This window comes from Talpa occidentalis, unplaced genomic scaffold (assembly GCF_014898055.3).
Source record: "Talpa occidentalis isolate TD23 unplaced genomic scaffold, MPIMG_talOcc4v2.1 talOcc4.15, whole genome shotgun sequence".
Taxonomy (NCBI): Eukaryota; Metazoa; Chordata; class Mammalia; order Eulipotyphla; family Talpidae; genus Talpa; species Talpa occidentalis.
In genome coordinates, this window is record NW_023601543.1 from 17,882,157 (window position 1) to 17,903,066 (window position 20,910).

Sequence of the window (20,910 nt, forward strand, 5' to 3'; positions counted from 1 at the left end):
GATTATGTTTCCCAAAGTTTCTCCAGTTTGGCTTCTAGGTTATAAATTCAACATGGTTTTTATATTGGTCTCTGATCTTCCGTTGCAGGCGTGCTTGTGTGATTCGAGGCCAGGTGGTGGCTGTAGATGGAACCCCTCTAGTAGGGGTGAATGTTAGTTTCCTGCATCACAGTGATTACGGGTTTACCATCAGCCGGCAAGATGGAAGGTACGTGACTATTGCTTCTGAACATTGTGGTGACCAAATACTGACGTCTAGCGTTGAGTAAACCCAGGGCTCCAGTGATACAGTACTTGCAGGCCTATCTCTCTTCCAGTTGTATCTAGAAAAGTCATTAGTGAATATATATCTTCTATTCTGCATAAAAATCAAGCCAAATTTCTCTTCTAACCCTGTGCAATTATTCGCAAGTCTTCTTGAAATCCTGACCATGTGGAAAGTGTTTTAGCCTTCACCTAGTTCCATTTAGAAATCCAGCTTCAAAATTCAGTGAGATGATGCAAGTAATAAAAAGGGAGCCATCAAACTCTTAGATTGTTGATTCCATGACAGCCAATATGTCAGAAATGAAAGTATCCAAAAGATTTGTTCCAAAAATATGGAATTAAACCATAGTAAGACATTTGGAAAGCTTGCCCTCCTAGACTGCTGATTTTACTAGTAGCTACAAATGATTGACAAGCATAGCCAGCCTGACTAATTCCCTTTAGTGTTTATAGAACCATAGTGATTTAACCTTAAGCACCAACCACCAGGCTGCCTGCTAAGGGCTTCTCAAGGTTCTCTGAGACCTGGGAGGAAAGACCACTAAGTAAAACCTTTTCATCCTGGAAAAAACGATTTGCTCACAAAAACATTTTTGTTGCTGTCATTTAGACAGACATTTGTTCAGAATATTTAAGTCAATAGGCCCATGTGTCCAACTTAAAGGTACCTATTTATGACTCTAGGAACATTGTAATAATGGCCTTGAGGTGCTCTAGTCTCCAGGTGGCTACCCTTAAAAATTTCCTGCTCATAACAAGCCACTTCAATACTCAGAGACCTGTGGCTAGGATCTTTTTCACAGTGTGAGTGACTGTCTCAATTCAAGAACCTACAATCAAGCCTTATTAGTCCTAACCACTTCAGAATTGTTAATTGTTCAAATTGGGCTATGCTGAATTTGTTTTTTCAACTGCCTGTCAAGAAAATGCTTATGAAAAGATTAAAGAAGATAATAAGGAAGAGTTTTTAATCCTATTTAAGAAAACCATTTTTAAGACTTCAGTAAATCATATGACTTATTTGTATGTAAATTATGTTGTTAATTATTAACTAGCCTTCTATGAATTAAAACAAGCTCAGTAAAATGACTCTGGATGCAGGTGGTCTGAATACAGAAGTATATATGTAATAAAAGCTACATTTCCTTTCATATATTATATAATTGGAGCGCTATACTAATTCAAATGAACACTTTTCCCAGTTCGATTGAATGATTGAATTTTGGTAGTTCACTCAATAGTTACTGTTACACAGAACTGGCCTCCACTTTGCCAGCATGCTCAACCATGTACTAGAAACTGGGAATGCATTATTTCTTTAAATAGAATAGGCCTCAGGAACATTTGATTTCGCATGGAAAACTGATGGGCCTTCAGTTATTTTTGCTTGTGTTACAAAGGTTTCAGTGAATTGTTTGATATTGATGAAAGAACCTTGATTTCTAAAAATGTCTGCTTCTAGTTTATAAGAAACATTAAAGAGGGACAATTTTTTGTTGTTATTTTTGTGTTTTCAGTTTTAAGTAAAATGCCAAGACCCTGCTCAACAAACTCACCTTGAGAAGTAGCTCTATGTAGATGACAGATACTAGCCAGAGCCCCTCTGGCAATAACGCTTCCCCTCAGGCTTCACAAAGGGTGTAAACATTCAAAGTATGTGCCCCAAATGCCAACCAGACTGTCCCACTATCATCTTTTGGACATAAAGTGACAGTAAGATGAGCATTTCTATTTATATGTCTCTGCTTGTTGCTACCTCAGAGTAAATAAATACATTTCAAAAGGAAACTATCATTAGGAAACTATACCTGGGGCAAAAGGATTATAGAAAGGTTGAGATTCGCACTTACATTCCTAAAACACAGAGTGTGCTATGTAAAATGCTGTAAGGCCCTCTGTCTCCAAATCTCAATCCCACCAATCTGCCACAGTGCCTGTGGTTTGACTGGTGGCTTCACTGCTTTGGGTTAAGCTATTGACTCTCTCTCAAACTCCTAGTTAAATGCAAATATGTTATGTGGGATGTAGAACTAATTACACCCATTATCATCCATTTGCACATGTTAATTGACAACTTTCCCTAGAGAACAGGGGAAAGTCTAGGTCATGGGACAAAAGGGATGTTTAAAAAGAGAAAGAAGGAGGAGAGTGGAAGACAGGGGCTGTTAAAGTGAGAACAAATTAGATGTCTAATTTGGGAGAGGTCAAAGTGGAAGAAAATGATAAAAAGGCAATTGTAAAGAAAAAACAAATATGCATGAGTATCTGCTATATGCCAGGTAAACTTTCTTAGAACTTTCTTGAGAAGCATTAAAGATCTCAAGAACTTTGTTTAGAAGACTTTGGAAAATGAAGCGAGGATTCCCTCTGATTTCCGCCCCCCCCCCACCCCACCCATGGCGAGAGTTTGTTCATCTATGGATACCGTAAGACAGACATTTTGCATAATTGGTCCATCTGACCTATTATGAATTGACAACAGTCTTCAGATAAATATGCTGTCTTCCTTGGGTGTTTTCTACTCACTCTTATATGACTTTATAACCTTCACTTAATGACCCATGCCAATGGAGATCATTTGTGTTGGAGGAAATTCCCCCAAATTAAATCATTCAGAAAGCATTGTATTTGGCATTGGAATGGTTTAAATGGGCTTTTGGCCATAGATCCAACTTCTACCTCTGTGGCAATTATGAGTCATCCAGACAATGTTTTCTGTATTTATAAACCCAGGTGGGAAGAAATCTATTTCTCCAGAGAAATAGAACCTGTGTGTGGGTATATATGTGTATGTGCACGTGTATATATGTATGTACACACATCCATGTATACATGTATATTTATAGAGAAACAGACACACACACAGAAATTTCAAGGAATTGGCTTATGTGATGTGAGGCTTGGCAAATCCCAAAATCCCAGAGGAGGCTGGCGGACTGGAATCTCTTACGAAGGAGTTGATATTGCCTCTATAATTTTGAAGCAGAATTCCTTCATCCTCAGAGAAACTTTGGTTTTGCTCTTAAAGTTTTCCCTATTTAGACAAGACTCTCCCATATTTAAGTCAACTAATTGTAGCTGTTATCCACAGCTACAAAATACCTCCACGGCATGACCTAGATATGTGTTTGCTTAAATACCTAGGTACTATAGCCTAACCAAGTTGATGCATAAAAGTAACCATCACAGGAAGCTTAGGAGAAGTTTCCAGAATTTAAAATTATTATCTGCTGACCTAAAGTTCATTTGGACTATAAGAGAAAGCTTACTGTAAATAGAGCCATAGCTCTGATTTGAAAAGAAAGTTGGTTCTTGTTGATTATCTACTGTGTGTTTGCCCTTTAAGTCTTTTTATCTCATTTAATCATTTATAATAGTAGTTGACTGATAGCTCATATTAGCCCATTTACCACTTAGAAAACTGAAGCTCATGGAAGGTGAATAACTAGCCCAAAGACAGAGTTTAACAAGGCAGAGCTGGAACTCCAACCCAGGTGTGTGTATAAAGCAAAAAACACTTCCTTCTGCAAAACAAGATGCCTGCCCTGCCTCCTTCATCTTTTTAGAAGTAGAAAACATTTTTCACACACGTATGTCCTTGTTTAGATAGTTTATTTTGTTTTTGTGATTGTGCTTGTGTTTGTTTTCTAATATAAAGGCACTTCCATATTAAGGAGTCAAGAGCTGAGGTTTGGGTGAAGCAAATAAACTTGCCCAAGGACATAGAGTTAAATCAGCATAGAATGTGAACTGGAGGAAAGGTCTCTTGACAAGTTGTGTAGGATTTTACCCACTGTACTTGCTTTACACTGCTCCTGCATTATCATGAACTCGGCCTCTCTGTCTTAAACCATAAGCCGTTTGGGTTTTCTTTTTTTAGTGCAAACCTAGATTATTTTCTGTAGCTAATGCAGTTCTTCAAATCCTCTTTCTAGAAACTGCCTTAATATTACAGCTACTTGACTGAAAAAGCAACAGCAAAAAATTCTGCCTTAAGTATCCCTTGTTACTGCCCAGTTAACTTTACCTGGAAGGTTTCTGCCACAAGACAGTATTGCTGATACTATAATGAATGTCACACGAAGGGAGTGGTGAATGTCTATAATTAAGGCTGATTCTATATCGGGGCATTTTATCATTGAAAAGTGTTTCACAGAAAGATTTTTTTAATGCTGGGAAGTGCTTACATTTCTCTCCTGTGGATTTAAGTTGCTTTGATTATCAAGGAGCAGCATATTGCCCTCTATCCAGTTTTAAGATACTGTGACAATAATTTATCATTTGAATTCTATATAGTGTTTTATGCTTCTTAAATGCTTCAAGTACATTATCGCAGAGACATCACTGGACTTAAAAGAGAAAAAAAAGATAGAACCACCTAGTGCAGAATGATCTGTTGTGTTCCATGGAAAAGTCATGTCAGAAATCACATCAAGAAACGGACAGAGTTGGCTCACAGGAGAGGTGGTCTTGTGTTGTCAGAGATATGGAAGGAATTGTCAGCAGAGATGGACAGGGTTCATTACAGGCTGTCTCACAAAAGGAAACCCAAAGGCATTCTAGAGAGAAGCAGAAATTCTAAATCAGGAGTTTAAGTAGATTCAGGAGCCAAAGGGGGTAGCCAGATGTGGAGGAATCAGGCATGGTATTGCTCAAGCAAATTTCACTGAGCAGTTTTCCTCTGCTGGTATCTTTCTCCAAATGCCATCTTAAAGACAACTTCATGTTTCTGACAATGTATTTGTGACCCTGAACAAGATATCTAACCTTTTGCCTCCTTATTTTTCCTGAGTTACATTTCAGTAATTTTTTTTGTGGATGAATAATGCATTATATTAATGATGCTCCTGAATGTTAACTGGTCATCTTTCTGTTATCTCAGGCACAAGGGACAGTAGTGATGTCAGATTTGGCTTTGCAGAAATACACGCACTGATTTTTGTTTAAGATTGTATGAAAATTGATTTACAAATTCTGGATGAATATCAACTGGTGACAAGGAATTTTTTCTTAGCAGTCTACTGGCTAGTGAAATGAAGTCATCCATGGAATGAATATTTAGCTTGAAGGAATTTATAAAATGGAAATAGTTGAGTCCCAAAAGGACACTTAGATTACCTTTTTTTTGTCTTTAATTTTAATTCGGTTGTTCATTGAGTTGAAAATGTCTTATATATTTTTCCTTCTCAGCTTTGACCTCGTAGCCATAGGTGGTATCTCTGTTGTCTTAATCTTCGACCGATCACCTTTCTTGTCTGAGAAGAGGACACTCTGGTTGCCTTGGAATCAATTTATTGTGGTGGAGAAAGTAACCATGCAGAGAGTTGTATCCAACCCACCATCCTGTGATATCTCCAACTTTATCAGCCCCAACCCTATTGTACTTCCTTCACCCCTCACATCATTTGGAGGGTCCTGTCCAGAGAGGGGAACTATTGTTCCTGAGCTACAGGTGAGTACATTGGCCTTTGAATGTGTAAAATCATAGTATCATGGGATGGTAGCAATATAAACAGGCCAATCCCTTTTCCTGGTACTCCTGCCTGCCATATAAGGAGCTGCTTTTCATTTATCAAGAGAAGTCTTCAAATGTAATCTCTCTGGCACACATTGCAAGGTGATTGACCAAGGCTTTAGGATGCTATCTGTGGGCATGCAACAAAGAAAGATGAACCAGCTGTCATGAGAATGAAACCCCAAACCTTGACCTAATGAGCACGGTCCTCCAAAGAACAAAGATGGCTGGCTCAGTGGTGAAAGCTTTATAATCAGTGAGGGGGGCCATTTTGGTTCTGAAATTAAAGCTCCTTAAGAGATGTAGTGTTCTCCCTTTATCTAGTTTGCATCCGTTGTCATTGTTCTTAGAAGGCATGACAACTCTTGTCTTTGCTGTTTAGCTTTGTTTAGTAAAGGTAGCTTTCAAATCTAAGACTGTTATTTATAGCCTTGCTTCTGAATGTTCAGGCTTCATAGACAGAGGAAGATAATAATTTTTAAGCATGACATTTTAGGATTCCTGAGAATTTTTCTTTATTGAGCATTTAATATTTTTATTTCAATATTAAGTCATTCAAACCATAGAACAGTTCATCCACCACATTTTAGGAACATTTTAATGTAAAGCCACCAAAATCGACTCATAAACTGCACATATCTGGAATTCAGGTATATGCGATAAGATGTAAATGGACAGTCCAAGATTGAACTGGTTTTATTTTCCCCCATAACATCCATACCAGCTATTTGCAATTCCCAGAGGACACCAGTTAACAAAAGGCTTTGCACATACAGCAGGGGAGGGAGTGGGAGGGGTTCAAAACAGGGGAGGAAAGAGCACAAGGGACTATGTGGTGATGGGAGATTTATGGGGATTACACCTGAGGGGAGAAATCAGATATTGTACAAATGTTGAACAACAATGTAAGAAAATAAAAAAAAAATTATTAAAAGGCTCTACAGATAAAGGACCCCAAAGATTTTCCCCTCTTGACTTTTCTATTGTTTTTCCTTAGAAAGAAAAAACAGGGCCTCCTTGGTGGCCTAGGGGTTAAGGTTCTGCTATCACCACTATGGCCTGAGTTCGATCCCCGGCCACGTAGTTACCCACATAAGGCATAGCAGAGCTCTCTTGTCTCACCCACTGCTCCCCTTAGTAGTGTATTTCAGTAGATCTGCATGTTTTGCTCCCCACCCTGTCGCTGGTGAATGCTCTCACCCCCTGCACCTCTGGCCTACACCCCAGTTCTTCTGTGCATACATAAATAAAATTTTAAAAAGAAAGGAAGAACAAGTAAAAGTAAAACATTTGACTGGGACACCAATCCCTTCAGAGATGTGATTAGGAAATAAGAGTCTCAGCACAAAGTGACCTAGGATGGACGTTTCCTTAAGGAAATGAAATACTAAGGAGACTCGTGTCATGCTCCCTTCATTACTGTACTTCTGCCACCATCTGAGAAGACAGAGCCAACAGACAGATCTGGTATCAAATTGATAATGTAAAGGAAGAAAACTGAGCAGTGAAAAGACTGAATGACCAGGAATCCAGGATAATATGAGAGACCATGTGTTTAGTAATCACCTCTATGCGCTCTAGTCTGAAAAAAAAAAAAAAAAAAGTTCAAGGTCCCTGAACTAAAAATGTGTGGGGGCACAAAATACCCACACTATCCATGCCACCTGGAATGTGTTGAAAAGGATGGCCTCTTTCATCTGTTCTATTTTCAGAGTAGAAAGTCTCAAACACAAGAGTTAGTTCTAGTGACCAGGTTTCGTTGTTTATCTCCATCTGTGCTGATAAACAAATACGTAATGGGTGTTAATTAAAGGGGCCAAGTAGTATTTGGACTCTGGGACCAACGTTTAGCATAAAATTTGCGGAGATGTTAATGGGAGTTATTTGCTTCTCAGTCACAGATGCCAACTTGGAAAACTTGTTCCCAGCTATTGGTACATCCAGGCTCTGGGAAATATGTGAGCTGACTTTGATTAAAAATTGGACCCTCAGGGTCATTCCACTGTTCCAAAGAAGATGGGCTTGATGGTATTAGTAGAGATTAATTCTAGGGAAACCATAATCCCTGTCATAAAATATCACTTGCTGGACCTGTTTCTGGAGTTCTTCCTCTTAGCGTGTATATGAGTGTGAGAGTGTGGGTGTGGGTGGGGGATGTGTATAAGAAAAAACCCCACACACACACTTAATGGAGCCATAGCACTGAAATGCTTGACATTCAGCAGTGTGAACTTGTCCAACTCCTGCTAAGCAACTTTTGGAACACTGTTAAAAAACTGAAGTTGTTCTTTTCACAGACTAGCCTGGCAGTCTTCAGGGTTGGCTGGATGTTTTGTGCCCATGCAGATTCAGTGCAAAATTTGAAACCTGTGGTCACATAGCCTCACAAAATTTCTAGAACAAATGCCTTGACATCCAGATCTCCCTTTTAACTCTCTCCTTTGGCATATTTCTAAGACAATAAAGTGTGCAGAATCCTTGTCTACCTGTGACCACTGACAGGAGCCAATTTGACTTTTTTCTCTCAGGTTGTACAGGAGGAGATCCCCATTCCTTCTAGCTTTGTGAGGCTGAGTTACCTGAGCAGCCGCACCCCTGGATATAAAACCCTGCTCCGCATCCTTCTGACACATTCAACCATCCCTGTGGGAATGATAAAAGTGCACCTCACGGTTGCTGTGGAAGGGCGACTCACACAGAAGTGGTTTCCTGCTGCAATCAACCTCGTCTATACATTTGCATGGAACAAGACCGACATCTATGGACAGAAGGTTTGGGGCCTGGCAGAGGCTTTAGGTAGGTGGAAATAATTCTGTGTAAAGTATTATGTTCACAAAACAAAGCGCTAGTTGCAAAGTAATTTGTTTTGGGAATAATTATGAATTTTTTCCTATTTAAAGGGTTCAAGACTTCTTTTTTTTACTTAAACACTCCCTTTGGACCAGTTTAGAGTTCCCTTTGACCTATTTTTGCTTCTAAATGATTTTAACTCCCCGTCATCGTGTCTGCATAGCAGAGGAATCACATACTAGCTGACTTGTAACTGTCTCCCAAGCTGAATATTGCCTTCCAACTGTGACCTTTGGTGTGGCATTCTTTGGGCCATGTTTTTGAATTTGACATTTAGACTGTCATTTCCACTTAGGAACTACAAAATTTTAACTTATAGGCATCTCCACTTATTTTCTTTTATGTCTAAGATGGTTAGACTCCATTAACTTGCTACTTCAGTAGGTTAAATAAAAAGTCATCCTGCCTTCCTAGTCCTTTTGATTTGCTGTTTATCTCAAGACTTTAACACCTAGAATCTTACGGAGAGTGGGGACTTTAAGCAGTCCTTTGAGCCTATAGTTTTCAGGTACTTAATTCTCTCAGACAAATGACATTTTAAAAAATGAGGCTGAGACAGATTTTTCAACTTTTTGTTTTGCCAAATAAGAATATTTTAAGAAGAAAAAAACACTACTATATATATACATATATAAATATATATATATATACTGTTATCTACCACTGCCATATAAATTCATAAGGAAGGGATACTGTAACACCAAAAAAATGGAATAGTCTGTCTTATAAAATTACAGTAAGTGATCCAGTACTGATGCTGAGAGAGAGAGGGAGAGAGAGAGGGAAAAAATACACCTGACAGATACCAGTGTCTTTATTTCTCTCACTCTGTAGAAGACAGCAAAACTTCCTAAGGAGCCTGACATGGGTCTATGGAACCATGATTGGGAGCCACTGATTCTTGCGCCTTCAGGCAGTATCACATAGAAACCACCCTTGAACAGATAAGAAGACTATTTTTAAAGTTTTCTGGAGGAGATGTTTTCATAGCATCCCTTGGAAGTGTCTATCATGGTACACCTCCCATGTAACTGACCTATATTTCTCAGACCACACTATGTCAATGTCCTCTTTCCAGAGGAAAATATAGAGGGGAGTGAGGTGAATACTCACAGCTTTTCTTTTCCTGAGAGACCCTCATATATTTAAATCATTCATCTGGTTGAACTTATAAGAATGGTAATAGGGAATGATTGTAAAGACACATAGAGAAGCAAGAAAGAATAAGAAACAGCATTTGCAGCCTGACATACAGGCCTCACCAAACTGTAGCCATGTTCGAGACATGCTGTACTTATGGAAGGCTGGCCTCTGCTCTGTCAGCTTAGCAGTACCTCTAGTTGTTCCTTCTGCAGCAGGAGTTCACAGCCCCTCACTGTGGTGAGCCACACTGAATGCTGAGCTCATCCCTACTCCTACCACACTAACTATCCTTCCTCTCTCTCAAATCTTCCAACCCACAGTCTGGTGAATTACTTTGTGTTTTGCACTCAGTTTCCTCTGAGCGTATCGGATTGTGTCAGCCAGTAATCATACTGTAGAGAACACCCCTCTAAGACAGAGTTCTGCCATCAAACTAACTACCACCAAAGTTGCTGACCAGCCTATCGGATCCTGCTCAATCATTATACCAGTGACTTTAGTGGTTATGAGAACAAGTCTGGAGCCAGAGTCTGTCCCTATGTTCAAATCATCCTTTCTCTACTTACTATCTATGTAACATTGGGTGAATTACTTAATTTCCATGTGCCACAGTTTTTCCATCTATAAAATGGGTATCATAAAAATTATGTTACTCATAGGTTCATTATGATATGCGGATTAAATGAAGTGAGTGATATCAGATTGTAACACATAGTAAGCTCTCAGCAAACATTAGTCACTGGTATTGCTATTTCAGTTTTGCTGTGGCTGGGGTATTGGAATTGCACAGAATAAAGCACGGAGCTTATGGTTGTTGCCTCAACTTCTCTAAGAAGGGTGCTGTAGATATAAGGGGGCACTCTGTTAGTTACTCTCCATTTGCACTCCCTGCAATATCACACACACACACACACACACACACACACACACACACACACAAAGACGCCTCTTCTCTGTCCCTTGAAAGGCTGGCTTCTGTGGACTATACTGCCCGGTATCCTATGTTCTCTGGCTTCCCATTTGATATGGTCAATGTGTGGGACTGTCTCGAAACTACAGTACAGAGGGAAAAAGGGGTCAAGGTATTTGCTCCTTTCCTTGCTTCACTGTACTAATACTGACTACATTAGAAGATGGCAGCACCTGTGGAGTAGACCCTCCTCCAAATCCCCATGCTCTCTGGTCTTCTGTATCCTCATTCCTTCCCCTTAATCCTGAAAACCCAGAAGGCTTTCCAGTGTTGCCAGTCCTTGGGTGGGTCACCATCCCTTGTCCATTCTGCTCATTCCTCTGAAAATAACCCCTTTATTCAACTCTCTGCGGTGAACACTTGTGAATGTGACATCTAAATCCCACTGGAACCCTGCCTGATAAATACTCAAAGCTTCACACTCTCCTCTTATGACCCTCCTCAGAACCCCTGTGGGATTGTTGGGATTTTGTTGTTTGGTTTCTTTTGTTGGTTGTTTGTTTATTTACTTCTCTCTTAAGTCGTGACACTTAGCAATTTACCCAGTACTCTCATAAAGAACTGACCAGGACAATACCTAGCAGACATGTCTTGCATTGTTCTTCAAATAAATTCAGCTCAACCTCACTTTTAAAAATAACTTCTTTATTAAGGTATAATTCACACACCATAAGTTTGACACATTTGAAGTGTATAACTCTGTGGGTTTTAGTATTTTCACAAAGCTATACAACCATCACCAATATCTAATTCTAGAATATTTCCATCATTACCCCACCAAGTGCCACACATGCACTAGCAGTCACTTTCCCCTCCTCTCTTTCCTCCAGACCCTGGCAGCTACCAATCTCCTTTATGCCTTTTTGTGTTTATCTATTCTGGATATTTCAAACAAACAAGACCACATAATGTGCGGTCTATTATATCTGATGTCTTTCACTTGGCATAATGTTTCCAAAATTCATCTAAGTCATAGCATACATCAGTACTTCATTCCTTTTAACGACTAATATACAATTGTATGTATATACCATATTTTGCTTCTCTGTCCATCAACCAATGGGCATTTGGCTTGTTTTTACATTTTAGCTATTATAGATAGTAGTTGTTTGACTATTTTATCCTTTTGGAATATACCTAGAAGTAGAATTATTGGGTCATATGATGATTTCATATTTGACTTGTTGAGGAACCACCAAACTGTTTTCCACCATGTCTTCACCATTTTATCAGTCTTATTTTATACATGAAATGTGTTCTGTCTCTTCCTTTTAAATACCTCTAATGCCAAGGATGCTAAAATTTTCCTTTTTATTGTAGTTAAGCACCCTTAATGACTTAATTTCTAATATGCCCATGGATGATTGAATAACCAACTAAAACAAAAAAGGAAGGATTCTGTAGTTAGTATACACACCCGTGATGTAGCCTCCATTCCCATTCTTTGCCTATCGAAGTTGGTTTAGTTCCTATTTCTGCAATTATGTTCCTGGTTGAAACTTTCAAGCATTCTAAGTATAAAATGACCTTAATTAAAATGGTAAAATATATGTTGTTGATTCCTTTTTAATGCTAAGAACAGTAATAAAAGCCAGAGACAATTGACCTACTCAGAAATATCCAAAGAAAGAGGAAAGAAATGTTCCTCGTGGTGTTTTATGTACACTAACAGGATTTTTTTAGAATGGAAAAAGAAAACTGGCAAGGATCCCTAGAAAAACAGCCAAAATAATTTCAAGTGTGGTACCAAAGATGGAATATGGATTATTTACCTTGTTATAAATGTCCCTGATAACTTAATCATGGTTAAAGGGCTTTTATTTACTACCCAGTCTCCATTTTCATCTCCATGGAGACTAAGAAAATTTTCTTGGCAGTGGTAAAGCATTAGAAAAGGTGGTAGAATGAAGTTGGATAATCTACTTCTCTGAAGATGGATTGTCAGCACCTTAAGAACACAACAGACAATCAATAGTTCAAGTGATAAATGGATGGAGACAAAGGGATCAAGTATGTTACCATTGAGCTCCTACCTCAATAGATATGATTGAATCTAAACAAACAAAAAAGGAAACATTTACTTGTTCCCCCTGGCCATATTTTATAATCACTTACTGATGTGAGAAGAAACAGACCAAGTTTTGCACCAGATATTAATATGTCTTTTGCAATATATGGAGTGTCTCAGGTTTGCTTGAGATTCAGAAATCCTAGTACTCTCGGTGGGCAGAAAAATAGAAACCACCCTCCAAAGATATCCATCCCTGGAACCTGTGAACATATTATGTAACATGGCAAAAGGGAATTGACGTTACAAATGCAATTAAGGTTGCTAATCAGCTGATTTTGAAATGGGAAGATAATTCTAGATTATCTGGATGGGCCTAATAGCATCGCAAGGGTCCTTTAAAGTGGAAGAGGGATGCAGATGGGAAGATCAGAGTCAAAGTAAAACAGGAACAGCAGGACACAACATTACTGGCTTTGAAGTCTGGGGGAAAGAAGCCAAGAACCTTGGAATGTGGTCAGCCTCTGAAAAACTGGAAAGGAAAGAAATGCATTCTTCCTAGTCTCTAGAAGGAACTCAGCCTGCTGATACCTTGATTTTAGTTCACTGAGACCCATTGCAGTCATCTGGCCTTGTTAACAGTGGCATGCTAAATCTGTCTTCTTTTTAAAGGCTTTAAGTTTGTGGTAATTTGTTGCAATAACAATAGGAAACAAGTGTTGATCAATATTCCTACAGTCCCAGTTATATTAACAATTCTGGTTCAAACAATAACTAGAATGATCACCCACTCTTCTTCTTCCCCATGCCAGTTAAATACAAATCTCTGTCCTACCCATTTCTGTGTGAAGGAGAAAGAGGAAGTCAGATTTAAACAAGCTGAATTTGAAGTGATGTTGAATATCTAAATTGAAATGCCTGCTTCATTTGAAATTTGGGGCTCTCAGTTCCAGCATGGCTTAGCTGTGGGCAATTGGCGTGATCTGTAAGGGTGAGAATGTCACAAAAGAAGAATAGAGTGTTGAAGGGCAGCCAAAATAAGAAAAGGGGTTCTTGAGATCCTAGGGTACCCACTCTTTTTTTTAATGAAACACACTTTGCAACCAGAGAGATAATACCAGAGTGAATAAATTACCCTCAGAGTTTGTGTGAACTACTTATTTCCTCGGAGAAGTATCAATGGCGACTGATAAGATTGATTAATCCAAGTACAGTATTGATCAAGTGAAAGAAGAGTAAAATCACCCCCAAGGTTGCAGTACAAAAAACACAATCACTAGTTCATCCGGCTTAAAGATTTTGTTGTCTGATGTACAGACAAGAGTCCCTGTTAAAAACTCCATGTGAGCATTTGAAATAATTTGGCCTTAGTGCTTTATTCTCTTGCTCTAAACAAGGTATGACGTCTACAAATCATTGTATTTTATTTACTTCTTTCCCAACTGTGCCGCTTGGAAAACAATGTTTAAAAAAATCATTATTGTTACATGTACCATGCTGTTCAAATTCTAGAGACTGCTTATTTAATTTGACAGACTGGCTTATTCAGGGGTTCTGATCTGCATCCATTATATGAATTTTGTCAAAATAATTCCTTGTGTCCGCCTGTATCCACATACATTATCAATATGTAATAATGCATTCTGCCTGGTCTTCATTTTAATTAAATTAAATGGCAGCCATTTGGAGTTCTGGAAGTTCAGGAAATCAGCCGTTAGTAGCAATTCTATAAACAATTCTATTTTTCTTCAAGGTTATTGGCAACAACAATTGCATAATTATTTAGTACAGTAGTTTGGAAAGAAAGAGTGGTATTTCAGGGAGAACTAGACTTCCTAAAGGTTCACAATGCATAAGAGTCTGTCTAAATTGTGTTAGAGTGAAACAGGGGAACATTAATAGTAATAGGTGCTAAGCTATGGTTGCTTTGTGCACACAAAACATCCTTGAGAGCGATGCTTTAGTGTTCATAAATTTCCCTTCAGTAAAACCTAAGCAGGCTGGGCAGTCACAAAAATAGCATCCACTGAATATTTTAATAATAAATGGGTAGTGCTTTACAATTTGCAAAGTACTTCCACATACATTATCTCATTTTAATCCTTAATAACATTCCTGCCTGGTAGGCATGGCATGATTAATATGATCTTCGTTTTATGAAGGGGAAACTGAGGTTCAGAAAGAGCAAGTCACTTCCCTAAAGTCATGTTCAGAGTGGGGATTCAAATTTGGGCCTCCCCATCCTGGGTTCTGTGGGCCTTTCACTGCTGCCTCTTGTCACTAAAGCGGCCAACCCACCTTACTGAGTACCCAATTCAACGCCCCAGTAGCTTTCTGTCAAAGAAGCTAGCAGAGATAATAATCTTTCATCATTTCTCTCCACTCATGAATTCATAATCGTTAACTGAGTGCAGGGCTGTTTTATCCACTCAACTTTATAGGCACAGCACCAAGGATATGAGTTTTTCAAGGACCCACAAAAATGTGTGCGACCTGAAAAATAAGTTGATGGGACCAAAATTTTAAAAGAAAACCAGAAAAATCAACATTTATATTTGCTTAAATAAATGTCTGCAAAATGGAGCATTATGTCAGCTTGTTCACTGCATTCAGTTTTCACACGTACACATGAAATATGTTTAATGTTGGATCAGGGTTATGGGTTGTCTCCATTTTCATATGTCTGATCAGATGTGAGATAGGACCTCTAAAGATAATTAATACTGCTTAGAGCCTACCAGGGTTTTTAGATGACCCTGTTTGTCTCTGATAAGCAAGTGGTCTGTGCCTATCTCAAACTGCTGGTCATGCCCATTAATAGATTGTGAAATCCATTTGGTGAGTTGAATGGAATGGAATGGAACAAAAGTGAACAGCATAGAATAGAAAATATCAAAATGCAAAGCTATTAAGAGACTATTGTTTTGAAAAACTATGTTTCAATTATACACGTGTGCACACGCCCTTATGTCTATGCTCGGTCACAATTAAATAATTTTCAGGCATAAGAATTTGAAAGTCATTGGTCAGATGAGATAGTCAAGAGAAAGACAAAGGAAATGATTTGCCAAGCCATATGACTTACTTTCCAAGTCAGCTTTTTTCACTGTACATTTCTCCTGATCCCCTCAACCAACCCACCTCAAGGCATTATGGACATATCTCTTCATGTTTGGGTGACTATATAATTTATCCTTCACCCAAGGTACTTTTGAGAGTAAAATGGAATGCTGCTAATGACTACATCAAGATAACATAACTAGGTACTGTTTTTAGCCAACCAGGATATGTGATACTTCTACTTCAAGCTTGCAAACCTTATCTTTTCAATTCAGAGCAAAGAAAAGATTATTTATTTAGCACTTCTGAATTGTGAGTCTTGCCCTTATCAGCTTGATGTAGCACAGTGGAGAAAAGCAATTGCTCATGAGTCACTGGGTTTGAGCTCTGCTTATGCCATTTACTAGCCCAATGACCTTGGACTAGTCACTGCCCCTCTCTGAGTCTGTTATCTCATCTGTCAAATGGGAGTAAATATATTTTTCTTATGCATTTTTGTGAGTATTCAAATTAGATAATATACACAAAAATGTAGTTAGCTATTATGGGTTATGCAAATGTAAATGATACTATATTTGTGGTGATTATTAAGGAAGCAGGCCATGGATGAACGTTCCAGAAGGTAGGTAACCCTTTGTGGTATGTCTTTTCTCACATGACAGAATATCCTGTCCCATGTAATAACCACTGTTTCCACAGTGCTTAGCAGGTCACCTGCCTGGCACCTAGGTGGCTTCATGAAGGTTTGCAGAGTCTTTAAATAACAGCAACTTTCTTTGAAACAATCACATTGTTTCACAAGATTGCCAGCCCAAATTGCCAAGGTGAATCTATTTGCTAATCCCCCAAAGGAAAAGGCCTAAATACTTCTAAAGGGCATTAACCTTTTGTTTTATTTAGTACTGATAGGGGCGGGGGATTGTTGTTCTTCATTAGTTTATGATGCACTAGAAGGCTTGTTTCAAGCATCCCTAACCTACTTTACCTCTCCCCAAGAGACCAAGCCTCAAAGCCTTATATACATCCTGCTTTCTCTGCCTAGAATGTTCTTTCCTACACTTCATGACATAAACCCATTCTGTGTAAAGAAGCTTTTCCTTGCCTCCTGCTTCCTGCTTAAATTCTCTGGTCATACTCTGTAATAATACCCCGCATTTCCCCATCATAACATCTATCACAGCTTATGTGTGTGTATATTTGTTTTTGTTTTATATTTGTTCCTCTCACTAGAATGTGAGTTACATTGTGGGGGGCCAGTGGCGTGGCAGGGGAGGTGAGGGCAGAGTGGGTATGGGCTGCTATCTTGTTTATTCTCACATCTCCAGTGCCTGATGACAAGAGGTACTCATTAAATATTGCATTTGTGTTGAAAGACTGAACAAGCAGTTGAATGAAATTGACCCCTTAGCCTTGCCTGTGTAATGGGATGATGGTCTGCCTCAGGAGAGGAGGGCAGTGCCCAGGTACACAGAGGCACTCTCTAATGTGGAAGTGAGCCAGTGTGTCACCCTGCATTTGGTGGCACATAGGTCATCCAGCTTGCAAATTCATTCGCGTGCAGCTAGATTCAGACGAAGCAGCCAATAAAGCGTTCTCACAGGTGCGGGTTTCAGTATACAGGCTTTCTGGGCAAAAGTGTATAGCCCTCACTCCGGGACGCCAGGCCCTCACTCCGGGACGCCAGGCCCTCACTCCGGGATGCTTTCTGCTTTCCCTGCCTGTGCTTTCTCTTCATCCAACTACCCCATTTTCAACATGATCGTGTTTAGCCATTATGTGGATAAACTGGCCAGGTACAGAGCCTAAATATTACTAAATCAAATGCAGTGATTCATTTAAAAGAGACTAACTACATCACAACCAGGTGGGGTTCATTTCAGGACCACGAAGATAGTTCAACAGTCAGAAATCTATTGCTATAATTCACTGCCTTAATAGATTAAATGAGAAAACTATGTGATATCTCTACAAGTGCTAAAAAGACACTTGATAAAAATTCACCACCTGATTCTGACACTCTCAGTAAGCCAGGAATAATGGATAAACAGAGCATTTCTGGCCACTGGGCAGTGTGTCAAATAGAGGAGCCTCTGGGGTCATTCTCTCCTTTGACAAATCTCTAGAGAACTGGAAAAGGAGGAAGAAGTTTTGGGATCAGGTACCTGTTCTCAGCAGATAACATTTTATCTACCTAGTCCTGGTCTGTTGTTGCCACGGCTTTCACTTTGTTCTTTGGGTGTCTTGTCTTTTCTTGTTGTTTTGCATTAATCTACTTTTAAAGAACGAAAAATATCTATTGTTCTATTTAATGATTCCCTTTGGATCAGCAGATCTTGATCTTGTTGTTAGTTAACCTTTTAAGCGTGCTGAAATTATTTTTAGTTGTTCCTTGAGTTCACAAAGGCAATGTAAATATCTCACACTATCAGACTACTTTTAATTATATATTGCCTTCATAAACACAACCATTAGGAATTCTGAAGCCCTAGCCTGAAGCAGTTGAAAATCACCTGCTTCATCTTGTCATATTTCACATATCAGCTTCATCTCATGGCGCCTTTACCTTAGCTACCTAATGACACTCTCTTAGCCCAGCCTTTATAGATGGATGTCACCGTCACTAAATTGGGGGTTAGGGGCACTATGGCCCTCAGCCTTCTTGCAGTCTCCACATCATACACATGCAGCTGCTATAAGGAACGTGAACATTCAGTTATTTTTTCCAACTTCAACTGGCTTCAGGCTCTCTCTCTAAGTCAGTATAATGAAGTCTTCTTTACAAGCCAGTATACTGTTGCAAGATGACTAAAAGTTAAGTAGAGGTGTCATCCTGTGACCAGAGAATAGAGCCCTCCATGAAAGCAGCAAGCCTATCTTGACATTGATGACTGTGGAGGTGAGGGAGAAAATACTAGTAGACAGGAATCCATGGGGAAATAAGGGTGTCACAAGTGAGGTATAGTCTAGAATCTCCCTTTCCCACCTATCTCCACTCACTGCCAGACTAGTTTATCTTCTCCGGCTCCTCTGAATTGTTGGCAACTAATGATTTCTTCCTCCTTATTACATGATTCTTCCTGGTCCCCACTCCAGAGCCCCACTCCCTGCCCAGTGCCAGCTGTGCTGGGGATCAGACGTGGTAGGCAACCAGCCACCTGGGAAATGCAGCGGTCCCCTCTGCTCACCTCGCTGTGACCCAGCTGTCACAGTAGCAGGTAGCATGTCCTGTCAGGGCTCAGTGTTTTCAGTGCCAGGCCTTCAGTAGCCCTTTTTCCCCATATTTAATTATATGAAAAAGAGTAGGCGTTTAGTTCATTACAGTCTGCCTCCATGAAAGGAAATCTAGCATCGGTTGCTACAGTATTTGCCAGTTCCCTGTGCATTTGGAGAGCAGCTCAACTCCATGGGGTGAAATGTCTGCCTTCTCATAAGCCGATTGCAAGTTCCAGGATTATGTTAAAGTGGGCTGCTGTCAGAAAGAAACCTTGCCTTGTTACTCTGAGCAAGGAGCCACATACAAAAATACCCGACACACAGTCATTCTCATTACAGTCAGTTGGAATTTTGGACAAGTCTGAAGTATAAATTATAACTTTATTAGCTCATAGAGCTTTCTCAGGAGAAAGTAAATCTAATAAAAATTAGAAGGAACTTATTAAGTGGCTGCCTTGTTGCTATTTGCTATGACTATGGGAAAAACTCATATAATTGTGGGGTTTGCAGCCAATGCACTTTTTTGTTGTGGACGAGAGAGCAATTCAGAGAGCAGATAGGAGGAGGTGAAAAGAGTGTGTCTCATTACCAATGCATTGAGAACTTTTTAATTGATACTTTATGTAAGCACTTCCTGCTACAGAGTTGGGAGGATCTTTAACTGTTACTGAGAGGGAAAAATCTGGCTCCAGACCACCATGGGCGGTCACCAGGGCACACTACTCAAATGTAAAACTGCCATTCACCTTCCGGAGAAGGGATTCTGGGGAAGCTCACCAGGCTTATATTGTGCAGAATGTAGATCCTGCCAACGATGGGGAAGGAGATGATGGCCTTAAGAGGGCGTGTAATCATGATCGTCGTGATTATTTATTAATCAAGACTTTCAAATGTTGGCAAGAGAAGCAGAAACTACTTTTCTACACACCAGCATGGCCCAAAGTGTGCTCTCTTTGGCTTTTGGGTTTGATCCCCCATTTGAACTAATCAAATGCAATCTTCAAAAAAATGCACTTCAGAATCATTGACTGTTAGTGCTGAAGGGAGATTCTAAGTATTATCTGGCACAGAGGTCTTTGATCTGAGATCTTCGTTTGAACTTCAGGAGGCCATTGAATCCCTTAGGGTTGTATATAAAATGTGCTGGACATATGCAGTTTCTAGGAAGAAGCTCTGAAATTTTTATCAGATTCATAATAAAAGGTTCCCTGGCCCAAAAAGGTCTAACAACTACCAGTGTTGGTGCATCCTTCCTTCCTATCCCCTCACCCCCCTCCTAAAATGCACACTTTGTTACCAACAAAGAACGTGACTCCCAGAGATGGAAAAATTTGCTCAAGACCACACAGCTAGTTAATGGTGGATCTAGTCAAACGCTACATTTCAAAGCAGCACTTTCCTCATCTCAGAGTTGATTTAGTGAGCATCGGGACCATGGTAAGGTATTAAGGGGATTGTAGACAACAATGATTTGTGCTGGAAATGTAATCTGAACTAGATTACCTTGGAGATCCCTTTTCATCTCTGATATTCTGTGTTTACACACACACACACACACACAGACATCCACACACACCCGCCTTAATAGAGAATGGCATTAACAGATGATCCCAAACTAATTTCCATTGAAAAAATTATTTCATTTTATGATTAGTCTTTCCTGATCCCCATTGCTCTCCCTTGCTAATAATACTTGGTTAGGGCTAATACTAAAATGAATTTGCATTCTATCAGTTGCCAACAGCTGATGGCAGGGTACAAGGGCATCCCCATCAGGAAGAGCTACATAATTTTCAGGGTCCAATGTTAGATGAAAATACAGAGCCTCTTGTTAAGAAATCATTAAGGATTTCAAGACAGTGACAGCAGAGCATTAAGCCAAAG

At 39.4% G+C, this 20,910-nt stretch overlaps 1 protein-coding gene across 3 annotated transcripts in view; it reads left to right on the forward strand.

Annotated features, from left to right (window-relative positions):
• The window catches only part of TENM1 (teneurin transmembrane protein 1), a 734,894-nt gene that overhangs the window by 592,595 nt on the left and 121,389 nt on the right, over positions 1–20,910 (forward strand). For all 3 annotated transcript variants that reach the window (XM_054695568.1, XM_054695569.1, XM_054695570.1), the window contains 3 exons: positions 89–208; positions 5,458–5,719; positions 8,311–8,578. In XM_054695568.1, the coding sequence (XP_054551543.1) occupies positions 89–208; positions 5,458–5,719; positions 8,311–8,578 (650 nt within the window). The remainder of the gene's footprint in view (positions 1–88; positions 209–5,457; positions 5,720–8,310; positions 8,579–20,910) is intronic.